This window comes from Heliangelus exortis, chromosome 2 (genome assembly GCF_036169615.1).
Source record: "Heliangelus exortis chromosome 2, bHelExo1.hap1, whole genome shotgun sequence".
Classification (NCBI taxonomy): Eukaryota; Metazoa; Chordata; class Aves; order Apodiformes; family Trochilidae; genus Heliangelus; species Heliangelus exortis.
In genome coordinates this window covers 119,038,490-119,051,144 of record NC_092423.1, presented here as the reverse complement: position 1 = coordinate 119,051,144, position 12,655 = coordinate 119,038,490, and the positions used below count along the sequence as shown (strand labels likewise).

The 12,655-nt window shown below is 40.3% G+C and overlaps 1 protein-coding gene and 1 long non-coding RNA gene across 4 annotated transcripts in view; both read right to left on the bottom strand.

Moving 5' to 3' along the window:
- Positions 1-12,655, bottom strand: part of LOC139793293 (uncharacterized) — a 278,669-nt gene that overhangs the window by 178,040 nt on the left and 87,974 nt on the right. The window lies entirely within an intron of this gene.
- The window catches only part of KCNB2 (potassium voltage-gated channel subfamily B member 2), a 202,596-nt gene that overhangs the window by 178,040 nt on the left and 11,901 nt on the right, over positions 1-12,655 (bottom strand). For all 3 annotated transcript variants that reach the window (XM_071737775.1, XM_071737777.1, XM_071737778.1), the window contains one exon: positions 5,708-6,392. In XM_071737775.1, the coding sequence (XP_071593876.1) occupies positions 5,708-6,286 (579 nt within the window). In that variant the 5' untranslated portion in view covers positions 6,287-6,392. The remainder of the gene's footprint in view (positions 1-5,707; positions 6,393-12,655) is intronic.

Here is a 12,655-nt window from a genome sequence, read left to right as displayed (position 1 = left end):
TTCCTCACACTTTGAAAAAGAAATATTCTTAATTCTCTGACATCTGCATTTCTGGTCTACAGTTATATGGGAAAGCACATAGATTATAAGGTTTCTTAGAAATGTTATCAAAACGAGGATGGCACAGGACATGTAAGTCTAAACTGAGAAGGAGACCAAGGAAGAGAAGTGTTCATATAATGAAGAAATAATTTTTTTCATTTAACTAATTTAATACTCTTAGTGCAAACATTCAGCAGTTACCAGACACTTTTCTTATGTGGAGATAACCTCTCTTTGCAATACAACCAAGCAGCTAAAAGTTTTCCCAAAGTCTTCTGAGTACATATGAGGTGACCTTCATCAAAGAAGAACCAGTAGTGTGTCATTAATTAGGATTCACCCCTGAATGAACACTGTGTGACAATCTAGAATATTTAAGGACTACTGAAATGTCTTATATGACACTCAGCTCTGTTCTGAAGTCATGCATAATGACCCATCTAATTTGCACTTATTCCAAGACCACTCTTAAGCTGCTCTATAAAGTCACAGAATAAGTAGCAGTGGCCTGAATCTCCTCTTTTTTTTTCCCCCAAAGGAATTTTTTCACCTAGGGGATTAGTTACTGAACGCAGCACACACACTCCTCATGATTTCCAGTCAGGCTTGGGATAATTATACCTTCTGTAATCTACAGTCCACTAGTTAGCTGATAAATTAGTGTGGTTTTCACAAAAGGAGAATACTCATGTTGCAGTCAGTAATGCAAAGAAAAGCAAAACAACCCATAAAAAACCCCCAAACCAATGAAAAAAAAAGACCCCAAGGAAAAACCATATTAACAAAATAAATAAAGACAAATGAGCTGTGCAGTGAAACAAACATAACTTAAGAGAAAATACGATCAATCCCACCAGGTTCCACATAACTTTAAGTGAGGTAAACCCCGTGCTTCATAACCACACAGGCCAATATTTTACCTTTCTGTGTATGTACATCGACAGGGGTTGTACAAGAAATCAAGGGCAGAGTGTGTCTGACTAGCACTTTTTTTCCCAATGATTTATTTATACTACCTTCACTTAGTAGTCCCACTGAGCTTTAAGGAAATGTTCGTGTGAGAAAGACTGAGTTGCACAAGAAAGACCTGTAGAATCAATTCCAAGCAACTGCTCTCTAGTTCTGTCCAAAGGGCCAAAGTGGGATATGAAATATCAAAAGATGAGTGCTATTTTTTATAATGTTACTGTAAGGTACTTAAAATACTCCTGTAGATTAAAGGTAACTGAATCAGTTTCAGATATATTTAGGAAGATATAGGTTCTCCATTTCTCCTAGATATTTCACTTGTATTTATAATAGATTATCTATGTTGGAAACATTCCATGTTTATTAGGAATTTAGTCCAAATGAGTTTCATCAATACAAAACAAGTGTGAGAAAAACCCAAGCTCTTGGATTCTACAGACTAGAATGAAAGATGAGCTTGTGCATCAACACTTTGAAAGAAGCATCAAACTTATGGGTTCATTTGATTCACAGTCTTTACAAAGTAAGGCTCCTCTCTTTTTAGGTGCACTAAACAGAACAATGTAACATATACATAGTTAAAAATGCATCAACTCAGCTAGGTTCATCCTTAATATCCCAGTCCAGAAAGGCACTGGACTGGAAACACTTATGCAATCCAATTGGAGTCTATTCACACCCACTGAAATTAATGCTCATCTCTTTCTAACTACTGATAGTGGGTCAGAGCTGCTATTGCTCTGAAGATGCTGTTATAAGTGCAGCAACCATGATCAGAAAACCAAATTATTATTATTTTTTATTTCCCAGCCAAAAACTCTAGGTGAAAGGCAAGACTATTCTGGAGAAAAACGGAAGTATCCTGACCCCTCTCTGGAGAAGCTTTATTCTGCTTCAAACATCTTTGCTGTAATTTTTCAACAATATGTTTTCATTTTGTTTCACCATGCATTAGTAAAATAACTTTTTTTTTTCAAATGGAGCTTTCACAAGATACTGTGAAAGTAAGTATAAATGAATGTCTGGTCTAAAACCTCAGGTGTTACCAGGCTCCCATGAAACTCTGTGACTCAATGTCCAGGCTATGGGACTTCTCTGGGGTGTAGAGTACATTAAATCTCCATTCTTCCTCATTTCCAGCAGTGCTTCTCATTTCATATCACTGTGCAAGTCAGAAATGGCCACACTTCTGGACCTCTTTTTCTTAATCCTACTTAAAAAGCTTAAAAATGAGAACACAGGAAAATGGAGGCAAATCTTTTTTATTTCTCAGTTAAAACCTCTACTGAACTCAGATCTTTGCTGGGGTGAGGACTAAGCAAGAACTTCTGTGCTTAGCAGATATTCATCCATGACTGAGATGAGGTGCATGCATTTACTAAAATTAAAATCACTCATATAGAAAAGCCTCCCTATATTGTGCAAAGTATTCCTTTCTTACTAGCTAACCAGTTTTCATTCCTCACCACACACACTTCTTGTGCTCTCCTCTTCACTGTCAGATAAGCTGTAAAATACCTGCTGCTCATATACTGTCATCTTTTTGAGTCTCACCTTGCTGAAGTGAAGTCAATGGCAAACCTCCGTTGACCTCAAAAGGACAAGGATTTGTCCTGAGATGCCTAATCCCAAATGGGACTCCCCCTTAATTCAGTAAGCCTTGGATCAGACCTAGAAGGGATCTTAGCAGAATCAAGAAGTGACGAGACACAGCCATGTATCAAAACCACACCTGAGTGTTTATCTCACATTCCTAATCTTTTACGTGGAAGGGATTAAAAAGCAAGCTGTTCCTGTCAGCTGCCTGGGTGCTGTACAGGATCTGAGTGATTGAACAGGCATCTGTAGGACAGCTAGATACCTTAGAACATGGTTCAAAAGGGAGAAAATATTTGAACTGGGGGCTTCACAGTAGTATTTTCTCATTTGGTTTCCAACTTGCCACTCTCAAAATCCCACCATCCTTTTTATTCCACGAGAGGAATGATGGTTCTGTCTCTTGTTTCAGGACAAACTAGTGACTTGCCACATAAAGGAACAAAAGACATAAAATCTGAAAGTGATAGTATTCAAACACTTCAGACAAAACCTTGCCACAGAGCCTATGATGGATCCAGATTGTCTGGAAATATATCCAGCTCATTACAACATTATCTCATTTTACATGCAACTCTACTTGTTTGCTTATGTTCCCCAAGCCTGAATGTGCTGTGGCAGATTGTACTCTCCTTTGTGTCATTCAGCTAAGTTTCTACAGCCATCTGAGATACCATGGGTGTATCTGGCTATGATTTTGGCTCATATATATAGTTAGAGACTGAGGGTCACTAGAAAGAGAAACCGAGGGCTCTTAAAATGGTGGCTTCTGGCTGCTAGAATCACAGAAATCACATCAAATGGCATTAATTCTGACTGCAGGCAAATGAAATAATGAAAACCATTGCAACATGTATGCATGTGCAATGTGAAACTCCCTGTAGCAAGAAAGCACAGCACTGTAACATTCAAACAAACCAGGAGATCAAAAAGGTAAAAATAACTATTTAAGCATCTTGGGAAATGAAATAAATGGCCATTTTAATTTGCAAAACCTGAGGAGAAATCTTACCTAAGTAGCCAGAGGGGGATTTTCCTTAAAGCTCAGAAATAGCCCAACTCCTTTCAAGCAAACCTGTGATGGGGCATTGTTATGTCATGAGAAGGGTTTGGTCAATGGCAAGCACTCATGCAAGATTAACTGTCCTACATTTCTGCATTTATTTACCAAGCAAAAGAACAAATGCAAGTCACCAGCAAATGACCCAAGAATCAGTATTTTAGTTGTGCTCTATTCATCTGGTCCATCTTACTGCACTGACTCCTACCTAGTCTTAGGAAAACACTAAAGAGGGATGTGTCTCAAGTCCTACAAGCCCCTACACTGTAACAAAAAAACCAAAACCAAAAAAGAATCTACAAACAGACACTCTGTCTTCTTTCCCCTCAAATCTGCCTACGGGGTACGATGTGGGATACAACTGAGGCAGCACCTTTGGCCAGAGTATCTCCAGTCTCTGACGTGGTGTCCCCCAGCAGCGTGGTGCCAGGAGGAGGAGAGGTCTGTTTCAGACCACAGCAGTGATGTTTCAAGCTGTGCAGGGCTGAGAAGCTGGTCCCTGACTCCTGCAGGCTGTGTAGCAGCTGTGTCACATATGTGCTCAGGGAGGGCTGATGGATGCTGGCTTGTACCAGGGGATCGTGGTGTGTAACATGGCCTCCCTGAAACCTTTTTGGCACAAATTATACCCATCTGCTTCCCCTCTGCTCCTTCTTCTGGAGAGGAACATATGGCCCAGAATCTGTATCTCAGAAGCAGAAAATGTATTCATATCGTTTCCTAAATTATTTTGAATACTTCCTTTTTTTTTTCCTCCTGTAAGCTTTTATTCCAGTAATGAACCTTATATTCCAGCACAAAAAATAATTTCTGTTATAAAAGTAAGTCCTTGCTTAAACAATAAGGCATCCCACAATGACAAACAAAAATAATTTAAAAATATATACATTGAACCTCAATAGTGAGAAGTTACTATTGCAAGCAAAATCTTTGCCATGATTCTGGTTGTTGTCCATTCCACCATCATATTTTTATACTTACCTTAGACAAGTAGCACTGTATCCAATAACAAATCAACAACAGCAGGAAATAAAGCTACTATTAAGCTTAATATGAACATCTAAACACCAAGCATTTGCACTATGAATGACTGAAACTGGAGACAAGCTTCCACAATATTCCTGACATCAAATAGTACCTCAAATCGCAAATAGAACAATGAAGTTCCTCAAGAAGCAAGAAAAACTTATAAATAGCAGTACCAAAATCAGTGTGTGCAGTCCTGCTTCCCCAGCAAGGGCAGGCTTTCCCACTGTTGTCAGTGAGACTCTTGCCAGCTTGCCTGTTTGAAGACAGCAGTACTGGAACATGGCTTCATCTGAAAAGTTCCTCATTTCTTTGTGAATATATACAAATTTTACACATATATATCTATATGTATGCATGCATGTGTGTACATATGAATACAATATACACACATGTATATATGTGTATGCACAGATATATGTAAGTGTATATTTATATATGCTTTAGCATTTTAACACTTTTCTTCAGAACACTCTAATTCTTGATCACAACAATATAGTATAAGAGAAAGCATACTGCAATCCTTGCCCAATGTAAAACCAAGCCAGACAGGGGCTGTCAACACTGTCCTTTGACAATCTATCCAGCACATCTTATGAGACAAGGACACCACACCTGTGCAAGGCCTGGAATAGGATGAGGAGCAATATCAAAACATATGTTTCTCATAACCAAATGTTTTTCTAACAAAAAAGAGGGTAGTGTTCTCCAGCTGTATTTTCATCGAAGCATTTAATGTGAAGTCTGTTAACAATCACACAGATGTTTCTGATTATATGCAACAAAAGTAAAGTGGAGCAGTTGCCTAAAATCAACTGAGGTCAGCAAGATTCCTTCTGCTGATTTCAGTGGGTTTTAGGACAGATTTGGGTGCGTTCACTTAATGATAAGTAGATTTTTAGATTACTCTTCTCTCTAAATATTTTAGTGAAATTGATGATTACTGCACATCAGATACATGGGTTGTGAAACCATTTTCTACTTCCTTTGAGTTAAGTCTAGTGCTTATCCTACCTTTGCAGCCACAGATGAGTTGGGTTTCTCCAGCAAGTCCCAGAGCTTCTTCCTTTTCTCTGGGCAGCAGGTATTATCAAACTCTTCTCCTTCTCTCTCTCGTAATGTCTCTGCCTCTCTCCTCAGCTCCTCATTCATCTGCTCTTTCTTTTGATGGTATCTTGCTTGGCAGCAAGATTCTAAGTATATCTCATCAATCCCCCAGTAATCAAGCTCCTGGCCAAAAGAAAGAGCACACATTTCTTCCATCATATGTAGTTTCCCTGTCCTGTAGAAATTCAAAATGGAAGTGAAAGCCCCTGGGTGCCGATCAAAAAAATATTCATTTTCATTTAGATTATAGTCATCACACACTTCTAGCAGAGATTCATGAGTATTGCAGTCTCTGAGCTTTCCTAATCGTGTCCTTGGAAGTCTGTCCAAAGTCCTCCACAGTACTTCATGGTTGAGCCCACCAACATTTAGTTTAACCCTCCGTGAGCAGGCTTTGCTCCTAATTATTTCCACTGGTTCTGGAGGCAGAGAAATAGTAGACTTTGAAGATTTTTTGTTGATCCCTGGTGGAGCCTTCTCAGCCATTCTGGAAAGGATGCAGTTGTAACACCAGAGTCTTCAGGAGAATGAGCTTGGAAACTACAAATATTTGGGCAGAATCCTCTTCAGAAAGACAGCTCCATTCCTGAAGCTAAAAAAGACAAAAATTTACAATATTACAATGTAAAATACATTGCCCAATCTCCTTCTGGCTCTCTCCTTTTACGCTTTCATATGTAAATGAAAATTTAATGATGGTAATTTGCTCTCTCTACAGTGAGGCTCTTCTGTGGCAGTATACAGAACCACTGGAACAATTGGAATAGTGAGAGCACTATGTTTAAATAATGGAAAAATTCACTGTATTCAGGAAAATCAACTGTGATAGTTTGTACAGAAGACCTGCTTTTTTATCATTTCATTTGGGCTTTTTAAAAAAACAGTTTCTGATGCAGTTGTGTTAGCTTAATTTGATTTACCAATAAATTTGTGAGGTGTGCTAAGGGAAAGATTGTAAGTATCCTATACCTATCAGGAAAAAGTGAGACAGAGGCTCTCTTCCCTGTTATTGAAAAATCAAAATTGGGAGATATCAAAACTGAATAAAACAGTTAGAACCTCTCAAAACCTCCCATAAAATGAAACTGCTTCCTTCTGTCTCCCAGCTGAAATCTTGATTGCTGTATTATTGCATGGCCAAACATTACTAATCAATTTAGAACAGCCCTGAGGGGAAAGACTTGGTGGATGAGAAGCTCAACGTGAGCCAGGGGTGTGCAGCTCAGAAAACCACCCATATTCTGGGCTGCATCAAAAGAAGCATGGCCAGCAGGTCAAGGGAGCTGATTCTCCTCCTCAACTTTGCTGTTCTGAGACTCCACCTGGAGTACTGCTGTGTTCTCTTCTGGAGACCTCAACACAGAAAGGACATGAAGTTGTTGAAGCAACTTCAGAGGAGAGCCACAAAAGTGATCAGAGGGCTGGAGCACCCTCTCCTATAAAGACAGAATGAGGTGGGGGTTTTTCAGCCTGGAGAGGAGAAGGCTACAGGAAGACCTTTCAGAGGCCTTGCAGTACCTGAAGGGGCCTACAGATAAAGCTGGAGAGGGACTTTTTGTAACAGCACATAGTGATAGGACAAGGCGTAATGGTTGTAAACTGGAAGACTGTAGATTTAGATTAGGTATTAGGAAGAAATTCTTTACTATGAGACACTGCAACAGGTTGCCCTGGGAAGTTGTGGATGCCCCTTCCCTGAAAGTTTTCAAGGTCTGGTTGGATGGGGCTTTGAGACACCCAGCCTATTGGGATGTGTCCCTCCCCACGGCAGGGTGTGGAACTAGATCATCTTTAAGATCCCTTCCAACCAAAACCATTCTATGATTCTTTGAAACAATTCAATTGCCATCCTGATAAGTCAAGTTTTTTTAGCAACAGCCAGTGCTGATTTCTTTACATACAGGTCAAAAGAATGCTAACTCTTGTGCAGCCAACTGACCAGTAATATGTGTTATATAGGCAAGGACTGTGCATCCCATTCCTTAGCTCCTCAGTGTCTTGGGTCAGTGCAGTGCTGTTTTGGAAGAGGGGATGCCACTGGGGTGGCTCCTGTGAGAAGCTTCTGGGAGCTCCCCTGGCTCCAGTGCTGGCGCTGGCTCTGCCCAAGGCCAAGCAGATATGGGAAGCTGGATGTGTCTCTGTGAGTAACATTTTCAAGAAAGGAGGAAAGAAACTGCAAAAAAGCTTAAAAAAATGGATGTACAGAGCAGAGTAGAGGATGAAATGAGAGCAAGGCCAGAGAAAAGACACCAAGGTTGGTGAGGAAGGAAACGGAGAGGTGGTGCCCAAGCAGAATTTTCCCCACAGCCCATGGTGAGATGGCAGCTGTGCCCCTGCAGCCCATGGAGGAGCAGAGTGGAGCAGTCCCTGAAAGACCACAGTGGGGTAAATGTGGATTTGTAGCCCCTGAAGTGACACAGGTGGCAGATGTGAAGCAGTAGCCTGTGAGGGGTCCTGGTGAGGGTCAGATGTGGATCTGCAGCTGTGTAGGACCCCGTGCCAGAGGAGGTGACTGCTCCCGCAGCAGCCGTGACTCTGTGTGCAGCCCGGGCTGGAGCAGTCTGTGCCTGAGGGACTGCACCTGTGGGAGGGACTCATGTCCCTTCAGGGGTTCCTGAAGGACTCTCCCCCATGAGAGGGACCCCATGTTGGAGCAGGGGAAGAATGTGAGGAGTCCTCCCCCTGAGGAGGAAGGAGCAGCAGAAACACCGTGTGGGGAACTGACCCTAAACCCCCTCCCCACCCCTCCGTGTGCCCTGAGAGGGAGGCAGCGGTGAAGGGATCCGGGCCCGGGGAGAAGGGAGGGGTGAGGGTATGAAGATCTGGCCATGTTTTCTCTTTCTCCGTGTAGATTGAATTAGTTTTTTTCTTCCCAAGTTGAGTCTGTCTGTTTTTTGCCTGTCACTGTAATTGGGGAATGCAAACCTCCCTGTCCTTGTCCCTATTAATGAGCCTTTGGGTGGATTTTCTCCTCCCTGTCCCACAGTGGGAGTAGGGGATGAGCCAGCAGAGTCCTGGTTGGTACTGGCTGGGCCTGAACCATGACACTCAGAAAGGCTCTTCCCTGCCCTATTTGTTCACCTCTCGAGCTGGTGCAGGGACACGATTGCACAACAGCAATTCCAGTTTTAATAATCCATAAGTGCGTCCATAAGGCACTCACTGTGCCTGCTGCTCCTGGGAACTCTGAAATGCAGCTTTTCATCACCAAATGTAGTGTACTGGTATCAAAAAGGAAGGAAACCACCCCCCACCTCTACTGTGATCAGTTATCTGACACAGTGCTTAAACAATAATAATAACCTAGCAATGGTATCATGGCCAAAGGGAAGAATATTAGGAATGCTTAGACAAACTTGCATTCTGAAGTAAGAAACTCCTCCTTAGGACTTTCTCTGAGCTGAAATCACCTCCTCTCCCATTCTCTCCAAATCAGCGATTCAACAGTCTGCTCTTGGGTGTTTTGTGTTTGTGTTTTGTTTTGGTTTTTGGTTTTATTTTGATTTGTTGTTGTTGTTTTGGGTATTTTGTTTATTTTTTGGTTTGTTTGTTTGTTTGTTTGAGGGGAAGTGAAATAACTCCAGCTTTAAAGAAAAATTTGGTGAGAACAAGAATTTGATCCTCTTTGCAAAGTATGCATGAAGATTGTGATGGGAGAAACTGTTAGCTACAAATACCTCAGGGGTAAGCACCAGGGAGGGAAAAGAACTATTAGTTCTAAAATGCCATGGTGGCACAAGAAGAGCTGGGTACAAACTCACCATCCAACAAGGTGGCAATTTGAAAGGGAATTATAAAGTCACAGAGACCAGATCCTCACCATAGCAATGGGGATGTAAAATAATGCTTTAGTAAAAGTATCAGGAAAAACAAATTATTATTTCAGTGTGTCATCTGATATGCTTATAACAGTGCTGACTATATTGTTAGTGCTAAAATAAAATCACTATACATCATTATATCTAAACTTTAAAAGTTCGTCCATGGACAGATAAATCTATAATAAGGCTTCCAAATCCAAAAACATCAGGGAAAAGGAAAAATTCCCAGAGCCATATTTATATTTACAGATTTTTTTTTTTTTTGGTTCAGTGCATCTTGTTAACATCCATGATGGCAACATCCCAAAACACCACCAGGTTTCCAGTTTCACTGTCAAGCTAAACCTACAGCAAAAACACAAGGGCCAAAATATTCTGCCTCTTCCTATCCTGCCTCCAGCACTGCACTGTGAAGCTCCCTCTTGATCTGCCAGTGGAACCTGGAACAACCCTGTTCCTATTTATGTGATGGCTGAAGCTTGTAGCATTTACCTTCATTCATGAAAAAGGTAATGTGATAACTTTGCTCACAAAGATAAATGTGATCTCAAAATCAAAGCCCTGACGTCAGTAGGTTTCCATAGCACATATCTTTTTCTGTTGTGTTTTTTGTGGGTTTGTTTTGGGCTTTTTTTCCTTCTTCATCTTAGGCTGTTTCCTCTGGTTTTACCCTCTTCCTCATTGCCTTAGATGCAAGTGGGGAACTTCTGTGAAGGGGGGACTCCTATCTTCAAAGGGTTTCCTCACTTAAGCATCTCCTAGTGGTCTGTGATGCATTTCTCAATCTTCTGATAGAGAGACAACCACATAAACACTAAGCAGTTAGGAGAAGATATTTCTCCAGAAATATCCCTCTATTCTACAGAATATCTTACAAAAGAAGTATTTGCAATCTTTTTTGAAATAATGCTTTCAGACTTCAATGCACAATGAATCTTTTTCTCTAAAGGATATCTTCAATGATAAAATGAAAGAATTTAGGAAGTGGGTAGAGAGAATCTGTCATTCTCAATTAAATCAGCCAAGTCTTCAGGCAACTTCTACAAATTTTCACTAGTTTGTTCCCTACTGAATCTTGGGAATTTCTTTTGGTTTGTTTTTTTTGTTTGTTTGGTTTTTTTAAATTACTGTGTGTACCCTAATATTAGTAATACCCAGTAAAACACAGTAGAAACCCAACAGCTGATCCATTTAATCTTAGGTTAACCATATCCTCATTTGTCTTTCTGGTTACAAAAAACTAAAGATCTGCAAGACTATGCATTGTGTTAGCTTTTAGTTACCACAGCATAGTGTTTTTTTAGTGCAGTCACCATACATATTTGCTAAACAATGCAAAATTATAGTGTTACCAAGACTGCTCTAAAGCTGATAAAACATTTTCTGATTTGTCAGTGTAATTACTGGTTGCATCTTCTTACTTGTGGAAACGTGTCTTTCCTGAAAAGCTTTAAAAATCCTGGTTAACTATGGTCATACTGAAGTCAGCAGTGCAACACCATCATGATTAGTGTTGAAAAAACTGGATCCAAGGTGCTACATGTGGACCAAAGGATGAACCAGCATTCACATTCACAGTACAAGATGAAAAATAGAAAGCACTTTCCCTTTCAAGATGTAGAGTCTTGAAAAGTGAGGGGTTTTTTTTTTTTCCTTTTTCAGAGCTCCTTTCATTGAAATATATATAAGCAGCAGACCATATAACTTAAATAAATACATAAATAAAATAAAAATCTTCAAGTTTGGTCTCTAAGTGCCTTTCTTCACATCTTCCTTTGTTTTCAGATGATAATTTTTAAAAATTTCTTCTTGTGCAGCTGTTCCCTAAGCCTGGGCTAGAGAGTCTGTATTTAACTGTGCCTTTGATTACAAAAACAATCGATAGCCTCTAACTTCATAACATTTTTAACTGCATATTCCGCATCATAAATTTCATATAAAATCACCTCAGCTTTCATTATAAGAAAAATATGCAGCTAAAGCTGCCTTTACAAGTCATTAAATAACCTTTCTGGATTTCAGCTAGTGCAGCCCTTTCAGCACTGCAATTTCTGTTCTGAGGAGGCTTAAAATATTTTTCAGTTTAGTTTACTGCTTTAACCTTTTGGCTGTGTGCACCTCCACCACACACATTCTCTGTGGAGGTACTAGTGAGAAATGTCACTCTCAGAAGGCAAGCAAAGCCAGGCTCCTGCTCATTAGCACTGCTTAGCGAGCATTAGACACAATTTCTAACCACAGATAAATGAGGAACTCCAAACAAACCTCATATTATTTCCTTGCATTAATAAAAGTACTTTGTAGGAAAATACCTGCAATATTGAATGAAAGTCTTCTAAATCCAAGCCAATTCTTTGCATCAAGTTAAAGTTAAACATGAAAAGACTCAAAGAGATAGGGAAAGCCAGAATTCAGTGTCTTCCCCAGCACTGTATCTGTACAACTTTTAATGGTGTGATTTCCCCCCACACCAATTCCTTCTGCTTTAAGGGAATGAGTAATTGTTTACCATTTCTTTTCATCTTTGTCATTCAGTATCTGGCCTACAATGTTATTTAGCATGCCCTAACTGCAAACAAAATCCTACATGCAAAATGATGAATTTCCCTCAGGGAGCTCTCACAATCCTACCTGAGCGTTTCCAGGGTATCCCAGGGCTTCCCTTCTCAGCATCACCAGGGGATCATTATCACCATTGCTTTATAATGAAGGCCACAGGTGCCTGAAGTAGCCAATAATTTTGGACGCTCAAATTAAGACAGCTGCTTTCTATGAATTCCTTAGCATTTTTATCCCATTTGATGGGGTGCTTATGTGAGCAGATTAAAGCCTCAGACAGAGGCTTTAACTCAGTTGTCTGTGCTGTCGTGTTGTTGGAGCATCCAGTGGCATGGCACAGTTAGATCTCTCCCAAATAATTTTCAGGGATGGCTGAAGAGTCAGTGTGCTTCAAGGTCTGCTCCTAATAAATGATTTATCTGCAGCCATCTGCTTTATGGACTAGGTGAGTTTAATAGTGCACACAAAGGTCACC